Source organism: Rhinoderma darwinii, chromosome 2 (assembly GCF_050947455.1).
Source record: "Rhinoderma darwinii isolate aRhiDar2 chromosome 2, aRhiDar2.hap1, whole genome shotgun sequence".
NCBI classification, from domain to species: Eukaryota; Metazoa; Chordata; class Amphibia; order Anura; family Rhinodermatidae; genus Rhinoderma; species Rhinoderma darwinii.
In genome coordinates, this window is record NC_134688.1 from 338081101 (window position 1) to 338103109 (window position 22009).

Genomic DNA, 22009 nt, shown 5'->3' on the forward strand with positions numbered 1-22009 from the left:
ACCAATCAGCATCATGCACTCCTCTCCATTCATTTACACAGCACATAGTGTTCTTATTAGAACCATGTGCAGCTACATACACAAGTGTCCTGATAATGAATACACATGACATCCAGCCTGGACGTCATGTGTATTCAGAATCCTGACACTTCTGACTCTTTTCTGTGAGATTTCCAGCAAGGGAAACAAAATCTCGTTTACCTCGTAATCTCGCGAGATTATGCGTGGCTTGCTGGAATCTCACAGAAAAGATTCGGATTGATCGAACCGCTTAAACTGCGTTAGGAAAGAACTGTGCCACTTGATATCTTGTTGGCTCCTCGCATCTTTTTCCTGGCGGCCGCTTCCCGAGGGAACCGGAAGAAGGATACATGGCATGGCTGTTTTCAAGTACTGGTGCCATTTCGATCTTGCAATTGGCGATTAGATATTTTTAGCATTTCTTAGGGTGGGCGATAAACTAATAAAAAAAAAAATAAAAAAAAAATATCCTTTTTTGACTAGCAACAACATTTTAAATCACAGTTAAAATCTACCTAAAAAAATAAAAACGCTTTATCAATACTTTTATTTATAGGGGTACGTATTTCAGCCTATAACGTTTATCACATATCCACTGCAACTGGTCATGTCCTCAAGGCCAAAATTGGCCTAAACCTCAAGGGGCAAAATACCATTAACCCCTTCACGACCAGCCCACGTAGATTAACGGGCTGCAGTGCTGGGCTTTGGTCCTGCAGCCCGTTAATTCACGTGGTGCCAGAACAGCATGCACAGCGCTCTCCCTGTGCTCTGAATCTCTCAGAACACGCTGCTACTAGCAGCCTAAGTGCTGAGAGAAGACATCAGGACCGGATTGGTGTCGGTCCTGATGACGTGATCACCATGATAAATCTATCATGGTGTTCACAGCAAAGTTTGTTGCAGCAACAAACTTTCCTGCTGTTTGTTACACTGTTTCTCCTCCCTCCCTGTCAGATGGTTCTGAGACAGTGGGGGAGAAGAAGCTGTGCCGAGCAGATGCTGTGTGTCTCCTATAAAGACACAATGACTGTGAAAAACACACAAAAACACCTCCACATAGATAGTTTAGTGTAGGCAGCTAGTTATAGTTCAGGTAGATAGTACTCAGATTAGGGCAATTAATTAATTAGTTAATTTATAATCAATTAGGGCTTATAGTGTGTGTGTGTGTGTGTGTGTGTGTGTGTGTGTGTGTGTGTGTGTGTGTGTGTATACACACACACGTCCATAATATATATACATACACACACACACGTCTAGATTATATATATATATATATATATATATATATACACACACACACACACACACACACACACACGTAATATATATTATATATAGACATATATTTGAAATTTGTTAATACTAAAAATTAATAATTAGGGATGTTATATATCTATAACATCATATAGATATATACGTACATGTAATATATATGTATACATACATATACTTATATGAAGAGATTTATATATTTTACACGTCTGTAAATTCTAAATACATTGATTCATTGTTAGGCTGTGTTCACACTGAGTTTTTTTGCAGGAGGAAAATTCCTCCTGCAAAAACTGCTCCAGACGTTTTTTGCACAGTGGTTTGACAAAAACTCGTCAAAACACTGGTCGAGGTGTTTTTTTTACCCTTCTGACTGATTGAAATTGGGTTTTGGAGGCGGAAACCGCCTCAAGATAGGTCATGTCGCTTCTTTTTACCGTGATGCGGTTTTTTTGCTCACGGTAAAAAAGCTCGTCCAACGCCCATTGAAATAAATGGGAGACATTTTCGGGCGGTTTTTGACGAGTTTTGCGGAGCGGTTTCCGCTCCGAAAAACTCGTAAAAAAACTCGTGTGAACAGGGCCTTAGGGTTGTTCATAAATTTATTGATCAATGGCTTAGTGGACTTTTTCTTTGTTACTTTTATTAAAACTGTTGCAAAAAATAAGTAAAAAAATGGCACACAAGTTATATACCACTGTAGAGGCATTTGCTCTCTTGGATTCTGATAGTGAATGGGGTCACTTTTGGGGGGTTTCCGCTGTTTTGGTCCCTCCAGGGCGTTGCAAATGGGACATGGCACCGAAAACCATTATAGCAAAATTTGAGCTCCAAAACCCAAATGGCGCTCCTTCCCTTCTGAGGGCTGTAATGTGTTCAAACATAAGTTTATGACCACATATGGGGTATTGACGTAATCAGGATAAATTTCTTTACAAATGTTGGGGTACTTTTTCTCCTTTATTCCTTGCAAAAATTTAAAATGTCTATCTTTCTTCTGTAGAAATGTAGATTTTCATTTTCACAGACTAACGCCAATAAATTCAGCAAAAAAACCTGTGGGGTTAAAATGCTCACTATACAACTAGATCAATTCCTTGAGGGGTGTAGTTTCCAAAATGGGGTCACTTTTTGGGGGTTTCCACTGTTTAGGTACCACAAGACCTCTTCAAACCTGACATGGAGCCTAAAATATATTGTAATAAAAAGGAGGCTTCAAAATACACTATGTGCTCCTTTGCTTGTGAGGCCGGTGCTTCAGTCCATTACCACACTAGGGCCACATGTGGGATATTTTTAAATACTGCAGAATCTGGGCATTAAATATTGAGTTGTGTTTTTTTATGTAAAACCTTCTGTGTTACAGAAATTTTTCTATTACAAATGAATTTCTGCTAAAAAAAAAAAATTACATTTGTAAATTTCACCTCTGCTTTGCTTTAATTCCTGTGAAATACCTAAAGGGTTAAGAAACTTTCTGAATACTGTGAGGGGTGAAGTTTTTAAAATGGGGTGATTTATGGGGAGTTTCTAATATATATGGCCTTCAAAGCCACTTCAGAACTGAACTGGTCCATGTAAAAATAGGTTTTGGAAATTTCTTGAAAATGTGAGAAATTGCTTCTAAAGTTCTAAGCCTTGTAACGTCCTAGAAAAATAAAAGGATGTTCAAAAAAACGATGCAAACATAAAGTAGACATATGGGAAATGTTAACTAGTAACTATTTTGTGTGATATTAATATCTGTTTTGCAAGCAGATACATTCAAATTTAGAAAAATTCAATTTTTTGCAAACTTCCTCTAAATTTTGGTGTTTTTCACAAATAAATATTGAATTTATCGACCAAATTTTTTCACAGACGTAAAGTACAATATATGTCACGAGAAAACAATCTCAGAATCGCTTGGATAGGTAAAAGCATTCCCAAGCTATTACCACATAAAGTGACACGTCAGATTTGAAAAAAATCGCCTGCTTCCACAAGGCCAAAACAGGCTGTGTCCTGAAGGGGTTAACATTGGAACTAACATATCTTCTGCAGCTACACAATGCATACAAAACAAAACTCACCCAGGATCACAAGTATAGTTTACCCTAGATCCAAACAGTGTATCTATTATGGACACTTTTCCATTTAGTATATCACCAGGACTTCCACATGATCGTCCTTAAAAAAAATAAAATAATAATAATTATAATAATAAACACACATTATATGGGACATCACTAGTAGCAAGGAAAAAATATCTTTCTGTGAACAGAATTTAAACATTAGATAATCTTCCATAAAGACTTAGTCAATCATCTTAATCTAACAGTGGGCAATGAAGCAATGAGAACGGCCTCTATACACACATCGAGATCAAATTGCAACATGTGAATAGACCCATAGAACAATAAATGTTATACCATTTGATGAGCTATTTCAGTATACCGTCTTATTCACACGACACGGTCCGAGTGTCGGCCGATAAAAACAGCTGTTTTGCATCCGCTCCGGGCCGTGTTGCCGTTTTTAACCCGTTTTGCATCCTTTTTTTTCCCTGTCCATTTTAAAATCGGATGAATTTCATTTGTACATTTTTTGCCACACACTTCCTTCTGTAGATAATGCCACAGACCCCTTTGTAGGTAGTGCCACACAGCCCCCATTGTAGGTAGTGCCACACAGCCCCCCTTGTAGGTAGTGCCACACAGCCCCCCTTGTAGGTAGTGCCACACAGCCCCCCTTGTAGGTAGTGCCACACAGCCCCCCTTGTAGGTAGTGCCACACAGCCCCCCTTGTAGGTAGTGCCACACAGCCCCCCTGTACGCAGTGCCACACAGCCCCCCTGTACATAGTCACCCCCCATAGATGGCACCCCCCCCTACTTTCCTTTAGGGGACGGCTCCATGAGAAGTCCCTCACTTCAGTGTCGATATACGGACAGTGAAGTGAGCGACTTCTCAAGGATCGGAATCCCAGGCCACATCAGTGGGGATTCCGCTTCAGAAGTTCCTGACGTCACTGTGTCCATATATGGAAACAGTGAAGTCACAGACTTCTCCTGGAGCAGAATCCCCAATCCCCGACCACAGCGTTGCCGAAGCTGTGGCCATGGATTGGGGATTCCGCTCCTACTGGGAGCAAAAAATACCCTCCTCCTCCTCCTCCTCACATGCACTTCGCACTGTGGGGTGAAGGAGGAGAGAACGCATTCAAGTGATGGCCGTGTATTACCCGGCCCCATAGACTTCTATGGGAGCCGGGCGAACGGCCGAAAATAGGGCATGTCCCATTTTTTGACGGCCGGGTTTCCTGGGCTGACAAAAAAAAACAAAAAAACAGTCCTGTGAATAGCCCCATTAGGGGTCTATTGTTCCTACTGCGGGCGTGTGACAGCCGTTTTATGAACGGCCGTCACCCGGCCGGGAAACCCTGTCGTGTGAATAAGGTTCTAACGGTCTAACAAAAGGTTTACTTTAGCAAAAATAATAAAGAGAACTTATAAATAATAAAGAATACTCACGTTTGCAGAATGTTTCAGGAGTAGACCATGTTGAGTCACTTAAGCAAGTTAGAATATTTTTGGTTCCAGGTTCGCTTATAAATCCAGGTCGGCACTTATAGGTTACATTTGCAGCGACAGAAAAACTCTCTTGGTCAATGAATGATGTGTCCAGCTCTGCAAATTCCAGCCTGGGAGGTATCCCGCAGTCACCTAAAAAAATAGCATTACAATTATAAAAAAATAAAAATAAAAAAAAAAGCACAAAAACCCACACACTATTTATTTGTGACAATTTCACCTGTGCCAAGTAAATCATTGGAGAGAAAGTTAAAAAAACACACGGCGCAGGTCACATTTGGTAAACGTAGAGCAAGACAATATGAATTGATAACTGCTCACCTATAGGAGTTGTGCTGCAACAAACACAACAATGGTACAGATGTATAGGATGAAGCTGCAGCTGGGATAGAAGAACCGGCCACCTGAATAGGGGAACCGCTGGGTGTGTGTGTATATATATATATATATATATATATATGCAAAAAAATGGAGCTTCCAAAAAATAGCGCTGCTAACATCCAATAGAGGAGAATAAAAGTAGTTCAAAACAAGACTACATTTATTAGAACAAACATAAAACGTACTACGCGTTTCCATGCCGAACCGGCGTCTTCATCAGGTCATTGACTTACTAAGGCTGGGTTCACACTGTGCCTTTAGAACATGATTTTTTTGTTCTATAAACTGCCATGCCTCTTAATTGAAGTTCCTAAACAAGAGAGAAAAAAAAACAAAAACGGGTGAACCCAGCCATAGTGAGCCTGAAGCAGGACTGAGGATAACAGAATGGAGGAAGAAATCCACAGTTAATCATACCGTTTGATTGCTGATCATAGGACTGTGGAAAATAAAGTCCCTCTTACAGAGCTCCAGATGCCCTGCCTCCCTTTGTACAATTTTTTTTTATTTTTAAGAGCTCTTAGGAGCTTACTGAAACCATTTTTTGTTATGGAGTTCGTTAGGAGCTCTATTAAAGGGGTATTCTGGCATGCGGATCCAAATTTTTAAAGAAGGTTGCTGGGTGTGGGTGTATCTTTCTTTTTTGTGAAACAGCAACTCCAAGCATTTCCTTACCATTGTTAAAGAGGCTCTGACTTCCGGTTCCGGCGCTGCCATGTGAGGAGGGTGGAAAAGAGCTCTCCAGACTTACGAGACAACAAATCGACTGCCATAGCCAGCAAACACGCCACTGAGACCGGGAAGTGCAGCCAGCAACTGTACAGACTACAAAGGGCGAGTACCGAATACCCCTATATTGAAAATAGCATCCCGGTGCTTACCGTAGAGCCCGTGGAGCGATCCAGTAAACGGGTGGGGAGACGCAGTGATACACTGCCCGCACAGCACCAGAGGCGATAAAATAAGGAAACCCGACAAGATAAGGATCGGGAACGGTAGCTGGATCAGGGTACCGCGGTCAAAGCGTTTTGGCGCCAAAAAACCCAGGGCAGCGCAGGGAGAGAGGGAGGCTGCGCCATCTTGTGCCTGCATACAGCCCAGAGCACGCACGGCGGCAGCTCCGACAGCAAGAAAAAGCAGACGCTGGTCCAGCAGAGGCGCACACAAAAAGAAGGGCATCGTGCATTAACTACTTACCGAGCAAAATGCCGCCGATCACACAGAAAGACAAACAGGCAGCGAGTCGTCCGTCCTCAGGCCAAGAAGATTCAATGTCGGACGAGGACGGGGGGGAGGGGACCTCGACGACGATAAACTACAGAAAACTGGCCAGGGAAGTAGCCAAGCGCATCACCCCTGACATACAGGACACCCTGGCTGCTACCATATCGGCCTCCCTGAAGGCGTTGCAGAGCGATGTTGTACAACACGGCAAGCGTCTAGATGAAGCAGAGCAGAGAATCTCGATGTTAGAGGACGATGCAGCAGACACACATGGCACACTACAGGAGCTGGTAGCCGAAAAACAAAAGATGCTTGCCAAAATAGATGACCTGGAGAACAGATCGAGACGAAACAACGTTCGTGTGGTAGGGATACCAGAGTCAGTGCCGGCCACGCAATTGAAACGCATCTGTGAATATGACCTACCGAAGATACTGAACATGGAAAGTCCATGCAAAGTGGAAAGAGCACACAGAGTGGGACCTGACAGACAGAAGTCGACACAGCTCCAAGGGCAGCCGCAGAGAGCCCGACAAGTCATAGTCCGCTACCTAGATTACTCCGACAAAGAAACGCTACTGCGACTATACAAGAACAGAAAGGGCCCGGTGAAATTAAATGGAATCACAATCATGTTGTTTGGCGACTATTCAGCGGAAGTATCAAAGAAGCGCAAGTTATTTAGTAGAATCTGCACTGCGTTTCACAAGCAAGGCATGAAGTTTCAACTACAATATCCGGCGATTTTGAGGGTAATGACTCCAAGCGGCACACTACAAGTTTACACAGATCATCAGGAAGCAGAGGCCGTATACAGGGACCTGCTCATTGTTCCAGGGTCCACTGAAGCAGATGAAACCTCTACAAGAGGGAACGCACAGCAGAATGTATCGCAACTGAAGGGACAGCCACCAAAAGAAAGAAGACCGCCGCAGACCCCACGACACGGATAGGAACCACCCAAAACCAGACGCTGGTTGAGTACTCGAGTGACGGGAGTCATGAGTACTGCAGATGATGGACTTTACAAATGTTTTACTTTGCCTGACAGGGAATATATGTGATACCAAATGTTATTTTGAACTAAAATGCGGTTGCCAGTGTAGAATAGACATATGTACTAGCATGTAGCCTGGTGATGTGATGGTAATTTCTATTAAACGTGTTATGCTGCTTAGGACAAGCCCAAGAGTAGGTTAGAGGAAATCACATGGCAGAAAAAAGAGAAGTCCTGAGTAATACTGAAGAGGAGAAATGGGTTTCTCCAAGGGCAACGGGGGGAGTTAAATTGTTGGTTAACAGTTGGGGGTTAAGGTTGAGTGGTAGTCGTGTTAAGCTAATTGATTCACAATATGGGGAGCTCAGATCCCTCAGCTATGTCCTATCACAATACAACATCATATATGGGATAAGGGAATACTGTCCACTATCACAGACACATACCATAAAAGTCCTTTATGAGAGTAGTGACGTGGAATGTTAAGGGGCTCTTATCCCCACACAAGCGATCAATGGTCCTACGACATCTTGGAAAACTAAAGGCGGATCTGGCCTTACTCCAGGAAACGCACCTAGAGGAAAGAGATTTTTGTAGGATGCGCAAATTCTGGGTGGGACAGGTTTATGGTTCTCCAGCAATTAAGAAAAAAAATGGGGTTCTGATTTTAGTAAATAAAAACTTTGCTGCCACATTGCGATCGAAACAGGCAGACTCGGAGGGGCGCATGATACAAATCTTACTAGACACGCAATTGGGGGAGTTTAGTGTATATAGCATCTATGCGCCAAACACAAATAACCGCGCTTACTTTCAGAACCTGCAAACTACACTACTAGCGGACACTTGTGCACTGAAGTTAGTGGGGGGGGGGGGGGGGGACTTTAATTCAGTAAGTTGTATAGAGGAAGACAGGAAGAGAAGTGCACAGACGTCGACGCTCGCTACAGATGGCATTCTGCCGGAATTCTCACAAGCCACACAAATAACGGATAGCTGGAGGTATAGGCATCCTGACGATAGGGAATACACATACTACTCCCCATATCATAAATCCTGGTCTAGATTAGATTACATTTTCTTAAGCCGACAGCTCTTACAACGTGTAGAGCAGGTAGACATCACGGACATGATCATATCTGATCATGCGCCAGTGCGACTGCTACTGACAGATGCACATCCCAGGGGAGAATTTGTTCAGTGGAAATTCCCGGCCCACCTAGCAGAAGAGGATGACTTTCAACAGCGGATCAGGGGGTGGTGGCTAGAATACGCGACGGATAATGCGGAACACACTGCAGATCAGACGCTATTTTGGGAAACGGCTAAAGCTGTCTTGAGAGGGAGGCTCATCTCACACGTCACGTATAGGAAAAAGCAAACACCAGAAATTTAGGGAGTGTAGCGACAGCCTTAGAATGGCATATTCTGCCTTTCTAGTCAATCCAGTCACGGATAAAAAACTTAAATGGATAGAGGCCAGGGGACACTTTGAAACATGGTTGGACAATAAGGAGAAGTTTGGGAGATCACTTTATGAGGCTAAACGTTTTCGTTTTGGAAACAAAGCTGGAAGGATGCTGGCAGGAATGTCTAGAGGGTTTAGACCGCACACACATATCACCAAATTAAGGGACCACGAGGGTAGAATTCACACTGATCCTGGAAAAATGAATGCTGTGTTACAGGCTTTCTATCAACAGTTATATGCATCCACAAAAGGTACCTGGAGACACGCAGGGCAGTCAGTTTTTAACCAACCTCACCATGCCTACTTTAGACCAGGAACAATTAGCGGAATTGAATGCACCAATAACATTGGAAGAGTTGCAACAGACTATAAAATCACTACCAACTGGGAAGGCGCCGGGACCGGATGGTTACCCGGCGGAATTTTATAAAATCTTACAAGAACAAATAACCCCGACGCTATTAGCATACTTCAATTCACTATTACATGGTGGGGCCATTCCAGCAGCAGCAAATACGGCGTACATAAAGGTACTACCCAAGGCGGGAAAAGATCTGTTACTACCGGGCTCATACAGACCCATATCCTTAATAAATCAAGACCTCAAACTGGTCTCCAAAATAATGGCAGCCAGGCTAGCCCAGCTGATGCCTCTCTTGGTGGGGAAATCACCAGTGGGGTTTATTAAGGGTAGATCGGCAGTCACGAACATCAGAAAAGTTCTGGGAGTCATGGACAGGATAGTAGCTCAGCCGGAGTCACACAGCCAATCAGCGATAGTACTGCTGGATGCTGAGAAAGCGTTCGATAATGTCGAGTGGCGGTGGCTAGACATGGTCCTAGATAAATTCAACATACAAGGGGCTTTTAGGGTCTACCTGAAAACACTATATGACAACCCCACGGCTGCGGTCTGCACGCCGGGCATTAGATCAGCCACTTTTAAATTACATAAAGGCACCAGACAGGGGTGCCCATTGTCGCCGCTCCTATTTGATCTAGCATTAGAGCCATTGATACAGGTCTTGGAACATGGGCATGTATATACTGGTGTTCGAGTGGAGGTTAAAACGGCGGTTTTTGCAGATGATATTCTGCTGTTCCTGTCTCACCCGTCCAGTCATCTGCCTAAAGTCTTTGAAGTGATTCAGGAATTTGGGCAATATGCAGGCCTAAAAATTAACCCACTCAAGAGCGAACTATTAGGTTTAACACAATATAACCACGCAGCAGACGGACACCTCCAGCAACTGGGTATAAAAATTGCGAAATCACAGATAACGTATTTGGGGATACGGATAGGGCGGACCCCGGGAACCTTATATCGCTTTAATTATGAACCCATCTTCCACAAAATAAGGCTATAAATCTCCATGTTCGGTAGATGCCATCTAGTCAAAATGATATCCTTTGCGAGGCTGTTGTATCCATTGCAAACACTGCCAATTCTGCTGAAGCACAAAGATGTCAATGCCTTTAATTCCGATGTAACAAAATTCATATGGTTAAATAAGCGCCCCAGAATATCGTTGCTAAAATTGCAGGGATACCATTGGCAGGGGGGAGTGAACATACCACACTTGAGGGGATACAACATCGCTAGTCTTTTCCAGCATGTCCTGGACTGGATATATAAAACAAACCACTACTCCAATCACGACTTAGAATCAGCACTGGCAGGAAAATGGGATCTACGAGCTTTATTGCACACAAAACTTGCAAATCTCCCGCACAGTGTTAAATCTTCAGTTATATTACGTGACACTATAATGTGCTGGAAAGAGGTGAGGAAAAAGCAGGGTCTCTCTTTTCAATTGTCGAAATACTTACCCCTATGGTCGCATATACAATTCCAGGCAGGGATGTCCAGTAGCCTATTTAGGACATGGAAGCAAAATGGGGTAGCCGCAGTGAAACATCTGTTGCATGCGACGGAGCCGAGATTGAAGACATTGCTAGAATTGGGCAGTGAATATGGGATCCCACAAACGCATTTTCTGCAATATATGCAGGTTAGAACGTTATGTACAAAGCTGGTGGGAAACTTAGAAAAGGAAATTGTTGATAATCCATTTGACACACTAGTGGGAGAAGATCCACATAGGAAGTCTCTATCGATATTATATCAGACAATGAAAGATATTTATGTGCAAGTAGGGAAAAAAAATCAATTTCCATACTGGAGACGTATTTTTAAAACACCAGAGATAAATGAGCAAATACTAGAGGGGTGGAAAACAGTGAGGAAGCATGTTATAAATGAAGTGTGGAGAGAGACGCAATTCAGGCTGATACATGCAGCCATTTATGCTTTTAACATACCGCCAAGCGCCAGATCGGTTACATTCCTGTCCAAAGTGTGCCCAGCCACGCACGGATCTATATCATGGTATTTGGTTGTGTTCTGCCACTCAGGGATATTAGTTAGAAATACTAAGATACATTAGGAAGCTCTGGGAAGGATCTATACCACTGAATCCTACACTTCTGTTATTTCATTCATCAGCGTCAGTAGACACTGAAGTGGAAGGGGCCTTGCAACACATACCTCCGCTAGTACACATAATAATACTTATAGCCAAAAGGTGTATTCTGAAAAATTGGCTGGAAACTAATGCACCGACACTGGAACAACTAATTCAACAACTACAAAAATACCTATATTCAGATAGGAATGAGGCCTTGTTACACAAAGAGCGAAAAACTGCAAAATTCTTCAAAAAATGGAAACAGTTCTTGGTACAAATGTCTGTCACAGATATAGAAAAAATGATGGCGGGTTTCCAGCACACTAAATGGTACCTTTCCGAAGACATTAAGGGGACCTTGGGGAAACTGAAGGTTACAATGCCAAGGCATTAGACAGAAGCACATAGGATAGAGACATGAACAGGGATAGGAGAAGAAGAGTGAGACAAGATACTAATTAGAATACCACAGTTGTTGGGTTAAAGGTTAACAAGTTTATTGTATAATCTGCATTTGAAGTCATACTGCATTTCCAATGTAATTGATTGTGAGTTTTAATACATGTAATGATATGTATAAATATGTAATTTCAACAGGGTATGGGCAATGTCATACCTTGTTTCTTGTAAATGCACAGAAATATTTATAAGGAAAAAAGCTCAATAAAAAAAGAAGTTAAAAAAAAAAAAAAAAAAAAAGAGGCTCTGTCACCACATTATACGTGGCCTACAGTGAAGGAAATAAGTATTTGATCCCTTGCTGATTTTGTAAGTTTGCCCACTGTCAAAGACATGAACAGTCTAGAATTTTTAGACTAGATTAATTTTACCAGTGAGAGATAGATTATATTTAAAAAAAAACAGAAAATCACATTGTCAAAATTATATATATTTATTTGCATTGTGCACCGAGAAATAAGTATTTGATCCCTTTGGCAAACAAGACTTAATACTTGGTGGCAAAACCCTTGTTGGCAAGCACAGCAGTCAGACGTTTTTTGTAGTTGATGTTGAGGTTTGCACACATGTTAGATGGAATTTTGGCCCACTCCTCTTTGCAGATCATCTGTAAATCATTAAGATTTCGAGGCTGTCGCTTGGCAACTCGGATCTTCAGCTCCCTCAATAAGTTTTCGATGGGATTAAGGTCTGGAGACTGGCTAGGCCACTCCATGACCTTAATGTGCTTCTTTTTGAGCCACTCCTTTGTTGCCTTGGCTGTATGTTTCAGGTCATTGTCATGCTGGAAGACCAAGCCACGAGCCATTTTTAATGTCCTGGTGGAGGGAAGGAGGTTGTCACTCAGGATTTGACAGTACATGGCTCCATCCATTCTCCCATTGATGCGGTGAAGTAGTCCTGTGCCCATAGCAGAGAAACACCCCCAAAACATAATGTTTCCACCTCCATGCTTGACAGTGAGGACGGCGTTCTTTGGGTCATTGGCAGCATTTCTCTTCCTCCAAACACGGCGAGTTGAGTTAATGCCAAAGAGCTCAATTTTAGTCTCATCTGACCACAGCACCTTCTCCCAATCACTCTCAGAATCATCCAGATGTTCATTTACAAACTTCAGACGGGCCTGTACATGTGCCTTCTTGAGCAGGGGGACCTTGCGGGCACTGCAGGATTCTAATCCATTACGGCGTAATGTGTTACCAATGGTTTTCTTGGTGACGGTTGTCCCAGCTGCCTTGAGATCATTAACAAGTTCCCCCCGTGTAGTTTTCGGCTGAGCTCTCACCTTCCTCAGGATCAAGGATACCCCACGAGGTGAGATTTTGCATGGAGCCCCAGATCGATGTCGATTGACAGTCATTTTGTATGTCTTCGATTTCTTACTATTGCACCAACAGTTGTCTCCTTCTCACCCAGCGTCTTACTTATGGTTTTGTAGCCCATTCCAGCCTTGTGCAGGTCTATGATCTTGTCCCTGACATCCTTAGAAAGCTATTTGGTCTTGCCCATGTTGTAGAGGTTAGAGTCAGACTGATTAATTGAGTCTGTGGACAGGAGTCTTTTATACAGGTGACCATGTAAGACAGCTGTCTTTAATGCAGGCACCAAGTTGATTTGGAGCGTGTAACTGGTCTGGAGGAGGCTGAACTCTTAATGGTTGGTAGGGGATCAAATACTTATTTCTCTGTGCACAATGCAAATAAATATATATAATTTAGACTATGTGATTTTTTTTTTTTTTATATAATCTATCTCTCACTGGTAAAATTAACCTAGCCTAAAAATTCTAGACTGTTCATGTCTTTGACAGTGGGCAAACTTACAAAATCAGCAAGGGATCAAATACTTATTTCCTTCACTGTATATTGTACATGATGTCATCGGCGCTGTAATGTAGATTACAGCCGTGTTTTTTATTTAGAAAAATGATCATTTTAGACGGAGTTATGACCTATATTAGCTTTATGCTAATGAGTTTCTCAATGGACAACTGGGCGTTTTACTATATGACCAAGTGGGCGTTGTACAGAGGAGTGTATTACGCTGACCAATCAGTGACCAATAAGCGTCATACACTTCTCTCCATTAATTTACACTCCAGATAGCGATATATCTATATCGCTATGTGCAGTCACATAAACAAACTATAACGCTACTCATGTGTCATGACAATGAATATACATTACCTCCAGCCAGGACGTGATGTGTGTTCATTCTCCTGACCACTTCTGTAGCGTCTGTGTGATATACAGCACAGCACAGCGAGATCTCTCTGTGAATGACAGTTTACAGCGTAATCTCGCGAGACTACGCCTGCTGTGTTGTAAATCACAGAGACGCTACAGAAGTGGTCAGGAGAACGAATACACATCACGTTCTGGCTGGAGGTAATGTATATTCATTATCAGGACACTGCAGTAGCGTTATAGTGTGTTTATGGGCCTGCAAATCGCGATATAGATATATCGCTATCTGCAGTGTAAATGAATGGAGAGAAGTGTATGACACTGATTGGTCAGCGTCATACACTCCTCTGTACAACGCCCACTTGGTCATATAGTAAAACGCCCAGTTGTCCATTGAGAAACTCATTAGCATAAAGCTAATATAGGTCATAACTCCGTCTAAAATGATCATTTTTCTAAATAAAAAAAACACTGCAGTAATCTACATTACAGCGCCGATGACATCATGTACAATATAGGCCACTTATAATGTGGTGACAGAGCCTCTTTAAAGCCATACTGGGATTTGTAGTTTTATGCCATATAAACTTATATGGCAGAGGTTAAACTGAATTTGCAAATTATCTCTTTACAGAGCTGCATTTGCGCGAATACACATGTACTGAGCTTGGTTCTGGTGCTGTATATATGTACTATTCTGGCTTCTGGTTGATCCAATTTTGCAAGCACCTATCTTCAATCTGTGGCATGCGGGGCGGGGCATAGAAGCCAGATTGAAAGCAAAGTTAAAAATCGAATCAAGTGGTGCGGAATGATTGTGCGATGCTTCTGGTTTGTTGACGAGCCAGTTATCTCCACTTGTCGCAAACTGAGAGGGACAGAATCCTTGAACTGAGAGACCTTGATTTATCACTCTGGCATATCGCTACACGCCTAGCTCGAGATGTCGGCACTGTTCAAAGTTGCGTGTCCTGGAGGTTGAGAGAACAATAACGAACGGGAATGACAGCAGGAGGTGCACGGAGGTGAACTTCTACACGGACGGATCGTTTGATTAGGAGAATGGTGCGTAGTGATCCATTCTGTACTGTAAGTGAAATTGGAATATTGTAATGGTTTTATTTGATTATTAAAATAACATTTCTGGTGCGACCCACTGAAACACCCCCGGATACGTAGATCTTTGATGGCCAAACAGAGAACCTGTTAAACATTTTAATCCAATCCCTGCCTATGTGCTTCTCCTTAGCGCAGAAAGAGTGAGCATGACTTCAGCAGCAGCCCGTGAGTAAGGCCTCATGCACACGACCGTGCTCGTAATTACGACTCGTAATTACGAGCACGGCCGGCCACTTTTCCAAGCCGTGCTCCCATTATAAAGTATAGCAGCACGGCCCGTAAAATAAAAAAATAGAACAGGTTCTATTTTTTTAACGGCACCGGCACCTTCCCGTGAGAAAACGGGAAGGTACCCGTGGCTAACAGAAGTCTATGGGCCCATTATTTCGGGTCGTAATTACGATCCGCAATAACAGGTGTTTTTACGGTCGTGTGCATGAGGCCTTAAGAACTTCAGTTTCCATCCTGAAACCATTCTAGGGAGTTCTCCCGCTGTGCTTCTCTGGCTGCTGAAGAGCAATTAGTTAGTTCCAATTTACCCCAAGCCTCGAGATCTAAGGAATGGAATTCAAACTAACCAGCTACGGTGATCCAGAGAGTGCATGCTGTATTTACGTTGTACACTTCTCTTGATTTCAACAATGAGGGAGAGGAATGGGAGCAGCTTTCTGCTGTACTTTCAAAGCAGATTGGGTTCCTGTATTGCTCCTGCTCACATATGTTGTAATTTATTGGAGGAGGATACTTTATTTTGCAGGGGTTTGGTTAATAGGAAATAGGGACTATAATATGAGAGGTTCAGGAAACAGATTGATTTGATGTCGGGTACACTCAAAAGCAGGATAGCAATGCATACATTTAAATTGAAAGCGCAGGCAACTGAGTAGAGCAGCCAGGGAGTGAGCACAGATATTGGTTTTGCAGTAACTTTACATGCTCGACCTGCTACAGCTGTATGAACTACAGGTTGTAACATTAGGCTATACACATCACGATTTTGCCCACTGCTTGGACAGTTATGTGGGAAACTAATAAATATTTAATTAACGTATATCGAGGAGTGTTATTTTGTGCAGCATTCTTTCTAATTCTATATATATAATGCTGGACAAAATAAAACTCATCAATATACGTTAATTAAAATATTTTATCATTAAATGTTACGGATAGTCCGCAAAAAATGGGTGTTTATTTTTCTGCTCTCTGTACTGTCCAGTAGAAAAAAAAAAAACACTGTCCGGGATTTTTTTTCTCCTTCCGCCGAAAGTTTGCACTGCGTATGCACCAAAATTGGGGAAGCATAGGCTGTGGCACTTAAGCGAAGGAGGAGGGATGACTGAGTCTGCTGACCGATATGGGGGCCAGTCACATCACGAGACCAGGCAGAGCGGTGAGGGTGGAGAGAGTAAGTCTGACTCACCAATAACAGCCCCGCTTGCAGCTTTCTGTTAGTGTTGGAAAGCAGGAAGCAGGGCTGTGATTGGAGAGTCCCAGCACAAGCAGCAGTGCACCGGTCCCTTACCACGCAGCAAACGCATGTCTGCCACCAGTGATCACCAAGCGTCAGTCTCCCTCTGGCGGAAGAGGGAGCGGTTGCAGCCGGCGCTCAGGCTCGGCTCACTCAGAGTCCTTAGCTAGAAGTCCCCCTGAGTCTCCTCTCCAGCGTGGTGTTCACTGCTCCTCAGTTTAACTTCTCTGAGAGACTGTCTGAGTCCTCCTTCTCCTGCACTGGCTGGCTTGGCTCCTAACAACTATGGATGATTCTGAACTTCTTTTGTTCTGACCATGGGTTCTTTATAGCTCAGATGCCCGTCTTAGTTGGAACTTGCCTTGTTACCAAGGGTGCATTATAGTTCAGTTGCCTTTCTTGGGTCCAGGTAATAAAAACACATCTGAACAGACTGAGATTACGGACTTTGTTATTGTGAAAAATTATTAGTTATTTTATTAATTACATCTTTGGACCGTGTTATCAGTTAACTGGTTCCCGACCGCTGGCTGTAGTTTTACGGCCAGCGGTCAGGGTCCTTAAAACCCGAGCCATAGACTTTTTACGGCTCGGGTTTTAACTTGCTGCCCGCGCGATCGGGCAGCTGAATGTCGGGTCTCCGGCTGTCAGTGACTGCCGGGGACCCTGAGGAGAGGATAGAAGCAGCTATCGCTGCTTCTGTCATTTCCGATGCCTTTTTACACAGCGCTCAATGAACGCTGTGTATAGGAATAGAGCCAGCAGCAACGGCGCGGTCTCTATTCCTCCCAGTGATCATGTGACTGGTCACATGATCTCCGGGTGCCGTTAGTGGCAGACTGCTGCTGGGTCTAACTAGACCCAGCACAGCCCTATTAGTGACAATCGTCACTATGAGAGGGCTGATTTCCCCTGTAACTGGGGCTGCTGTCTTTTTTGACCTTTGGGGGACAGACCAATAAATAAAAAAATTGTAAAAGTAAAGTGCAAAAAAAAATTAAATAATAAATACACATAAAATACCCACCCCAAAAAAAACGTTCCCCCCGTCAATCATTGTTGTAACACTAGCGCTGACCCAATTACCCTAATATAGACATGTAATATATAAAAATTTACGGTAGACAATGACGATCACAAATAAAAGCTCTATTTTAGGGTAAAACTATGTTATTACCAAAAAAAAAAAATAGCTGAAACTTAAAAAAGCTTATTTTTTTTACTATTATTTTCAAACTTTATGAACAAAAATTCTAAAATAGCAAAAAAGGTGTATATAAAAACGATAAAAAAAGAAACCTGCATTGTCTACGGGAAAAAACCGTCGCAAAAATCACGTAGTTAGCCCAACAAATAAAAAAGTTCTAGCCATTTAACTAACACGTGCTAAAAAGGGCTAAACGGTGTCTGGTCCTGAAGGCGCAAAATAGCCCGGTCATTAACTGGTTAAAGGTGTTACTTATGCTATTTCTCACTAACTCTTTCATTATGTAATATGGCCGTAAAAATGTCGGTCCGTCTGTGATTTTTAGTTGTCCAAAAAGAACTGCCGTGAAAGGTGGCAACCGTGACCGGAATACCTCTTAAAGCTATGAGCTATGCCAATTTATTTAAAATGTAAAATCCGGGCTTGCCAGTAAAATATAATATCATACTTTTATTAATAAGAACGCATGAAATGTTTTTACTACTATACATTCTGGCTTTACAATTTTGCTGTACTTTTTTTTTCTTACCATGACTACGACCAAAGAAGGCTGGAAACAATAAGATCACCCAGTAGTATTCCATGGAGTTTTTCTTCGAAGACATAGAAATGCAGAAATACTACAAAAAAAAAAGAAGAAAAGAAGAGCATTATATAAAAAGATGATCAGATAAACACAATATCCTTGATCCGTACACGTTTTTCCTTCACACTTGCTCCCTTTCTGTTGTTGTTTAAAGGCAAGAACTATTAATCGGGATCTCTAGAACTTTAATATTGATGGCGAACCGAAGTCCCAGGGAACCCCTTTAAACCCTATGGAAGTAGTAAGGCCTCATTCACACGACAGGGTCCGAGTGTCGGCTGGGAAAATCGTCCGTTTTTGGCCGATTTTCCCGGCCGGTTTGCATCCGGTTTGTATCCGTTCCGATTCCGTTCCGGGCAGAGTTGCCGTTTTTACCGGCCGATTTGGACCAGATTTTTTCCCTGTCCGTTTTAAAATCGGATGAATTTCATTTAAATTTGTTGCCACACACAGCCCTTTGTAGATAATGCCACAGCCCCCCTGGTAGGTAATGCCACCCAGCCCCCTGTAGATGATGCCACCCAGCCCAGTGCAGGCGATGCCACCCAGCCCCCTGTAGGTAATGCCACCCAGCCCCCTGTAGGTAATGCCACCCAGCCCCCTGTAGGTAATGCCACACAGCCCCCTGTAGGTAATGCCACACAGCCCCCTGTAGGTAATGCCACACAGCCCCCTGTAGGTAATGCCACACAGCCCCCTGTAGGTAATGCCACACAGCCCCCTGTAGGTAATGCCACACAGCCCCCTGTAGGTAATGCCACACAGCCCCCTGTAGGTAATGCCACACAGCCCCCTGTAGGTAATGCCAGACAGCCCCCTGTAGGTAATGCCACACAGCCCCCCCCTTCCAGGAGAAGTCACTGACTTCAATGTCCATATATGGACAGTGTAGTCACTGACTTCTCCTGAAGAGGAATTCCCTGCCACAGGTCGGGAATTCCGCTTCAGAAGTGAGTGACATCACTGTGTCCATATTTGGACAGTGTAGTCACTCACTTCTCCTGTAGTGGAATCCCCGGCCATAGAGTCGGGGATTCCGCTGCAGAAGTGAGTGACTTTGCTGTGTCCATATATGGACAGTGTAGTCACGCACTTCTCCTGTAGCGGAATCCCGGAATCCCCAATCAATGGCCGGGGATTGGGGATTCCGACTCCTACAGCGGGCAATAAAAGACCCTCCTCCTCACATGCACTCTGCACTGTGAGGAGGAGAGAGAGTGCGCGAGCGACGGTAGACCCGGCCATCAGTCGGGACACATTCCGGTGATGGCCGTGTATTACCCGGCCCCATAGACTTCTATGGGAGCCGGGCACCCGGCCGAAAATAGAGCATGTCCTATTTTTTGACGCCCGGTTTTCCCGGCCGTCAAAAAATCGGTCGTGTGACTAGCCCCATTAGGGGTCTATTATTCCTAATGCAGCCGAGTGCCGGCCGATTTATGAACGGCCGGCACCCGGCCGGGAAACCCTGTCGTGTGAATCCCGCCTAATGGCATATTACTTGCCAACTTTTACAAAATAAGAGATATATATTTTTCACAACCCGACTGGAGACAGCTCATGGACTTGCACATTATTTTTATTTTCGATCTAGAAATAAATGTTTTATCTAGTAAACCACTTTGCCATACCTTCCTAAAACTAGGTGATGCACTTTATCCAAGTTTACCCTTAAAGGGAACCTGTCACCAGCATTTCACCTATTGAACTTTACTTCTCCCTCACTGGTCGCTGCTATCAAAAGTTCATTGCCGTTATCCCCTTTCCTAAACTCCTCCTCCGACTGTAAATAACGGTCTGCAAACGTTTCGCGCCTTTTATCGTAATAATCCGGTGTCCCTTTGTGCGCACACACCAGAAGAGGACATCAATGCACAACCGCGGGATGTTGTGTGCTGGGGGAAGGCGAGGAGCTGTCAATCAAAAGTAAGAAGGTGAGGTAAACTCGGAAAGACTTGAGGAATGAAGATTTGACTCTTCAAAACGAAGATTTGACTCTTTTCTGCTCATTAGCATACGGTGTGGGAACACTAAAAAGCTAAATACTAAAGCTACAGAGCCGACTAAGAAGATAATTATAGGTTATATAGAAATTATTTTTCACCCCCTACCACCAGGTATAGTCGGTTTAATAGGTGAAATGCTGGTGACAGGTTCCCTTTAAGACAAGTTCACACGTAGCAGAAAAGCTGCAATGCGGCTGCAGAAAAGCTGCAATGCGGCTGCAAAAAATCGCAACTCAGAAATTAAAAATCTTATACCCAGAATTCTGTGCTTCTTTGTCCAGGCTGCAAGGGTCACATGGGATGAAACGTCATCCGAGGAGGCCGGCCGGACTGCAGAGGGATGCATCGCCATGGCTACATAAGTACGAAACAGTTTTTTTTTTATGTGCAGTTTTATGCAGTGGACATTCTAGCCGAAAAACTGCACAACAATATGGTGCGTTTTTTTAGATAGAATTCCCAGTGGTGCCTAGGGTGGATACGCGATGTGCTTTTACGCAGTGTATCCGCTCTGTGTGAACATAGCCTTAGAATTACATTTTTTTTTTTTAACTACTTTGAAACAAATCAGCAATGAGAAAAGTCACTGATTAGACTCCTGATGAATGAGGCAAAAACGCTAATTTATTGTAAATTTCTGACCAATCTAATCATGTAACCAAATTCCAAGAATAGTATAAAAATAATAATGCTATACTGTTTATAGTAGTACTGAATCCAAAGCTTACAATGAACAGCAGACCCATTCACCACCAGCTGGATATGCTTTTAGCGCTAGAAGCAGCAGAGGTAAATCCTGTCACAGCGTCTCTCCCACTTTCTCCTCACTGTGTTCTGCTATGTGTGAAACCAGCCTAACCCTTTAGGGTATGTTCACACGACAGCGTCCGTAACGGCTGAAATTACGGGGATGTTTTCAGGAGGAAACATCCCCGTAATTTCAGCCGTAACGGCATGTGCAGGCGCTTGAACGGCGCGTCCATTACGGACGTAATTGGCGCTGCTTTTCATTGGAGTCAATGAATAACGGCTCCAATTACGCCCCAAGAAGTGACAGGTCACTTCTTTGACGCGGGCGTCTATTTACGCGCCGTCATTTGGCAGCGGCGCATAAATATACGCCTCGTGTGAACAGACAAACGTCAGCCCATTGCTTTCAATGGGCAGATGTTTGTCAACGCTATTGAGGCGAATTTTTCGAACGTAATTCGGGGCAAAAACGCCCGAATTAGTGTGTGTGAACATACCCTTACAAACAGCTGTCTCTTCATTTTCCTCTAGCAGATTAACACTTTAGTTGCATGCTCCTCCTCTAGTTGGGCAGCATAATACACAGGAAAATCGTATTACATGGCCCGATTTGCATTTTGATGATCTGTCATTCATTAGGAATTAATTCACCAAATTTGAGATTCGCTTTTGGCTAATTGCCAAGAAAAAAAAAAAAGGGGGAATCGATTCTCCTACTGTATAGACCATAAAATCGATAAAACCGCAAATTGATGCGCTCACCCAGAATCTTGACCAGACCTGAGCACAAGTCCTCACTTTGTTAATTAGATGCTTT

The 22009-nt window shown here is 43.2% G+C and overlaps 1 protein-coding gene across 4 annotated transcripts in view; it reads right to left on the reverse strand.

Moving 5' to 3' along the window:
- LOC142741270 (membrane cofactor protein-like) overlaps nucleotides 1-22009 on the reverse strand; it is a 55356-nt gene that overhangs the window by 22271 nt on the left and 11076 nt on the right. For all 4 annotated transcript variants that reach the window (XM_075850662.1, XM_075850664.1, XM_075850663.1 and 1 more), the window contains exons 2-4: nucleotides 18380-18470; nucleotides 4811-5002; nucleotides 3372-3468 (exon numbers count right to left, since the gene is read on the reverse strand). In XM_075850662.1, the coding sequence (XP_075706777.1) occupies nucleotides 3372-3468; nucleotides 4811-5002; nucleotides 18380-18455 (365 nt within the window). In that variant the 5' untranslated portion in view covers nucleotides 18456-18470. The remainder of the gene's footprint in view (nucleotides 1-3371; nucleotides 3469-4810; nucleotides 5003-18379; nucleotides 18471-22009) is intronic.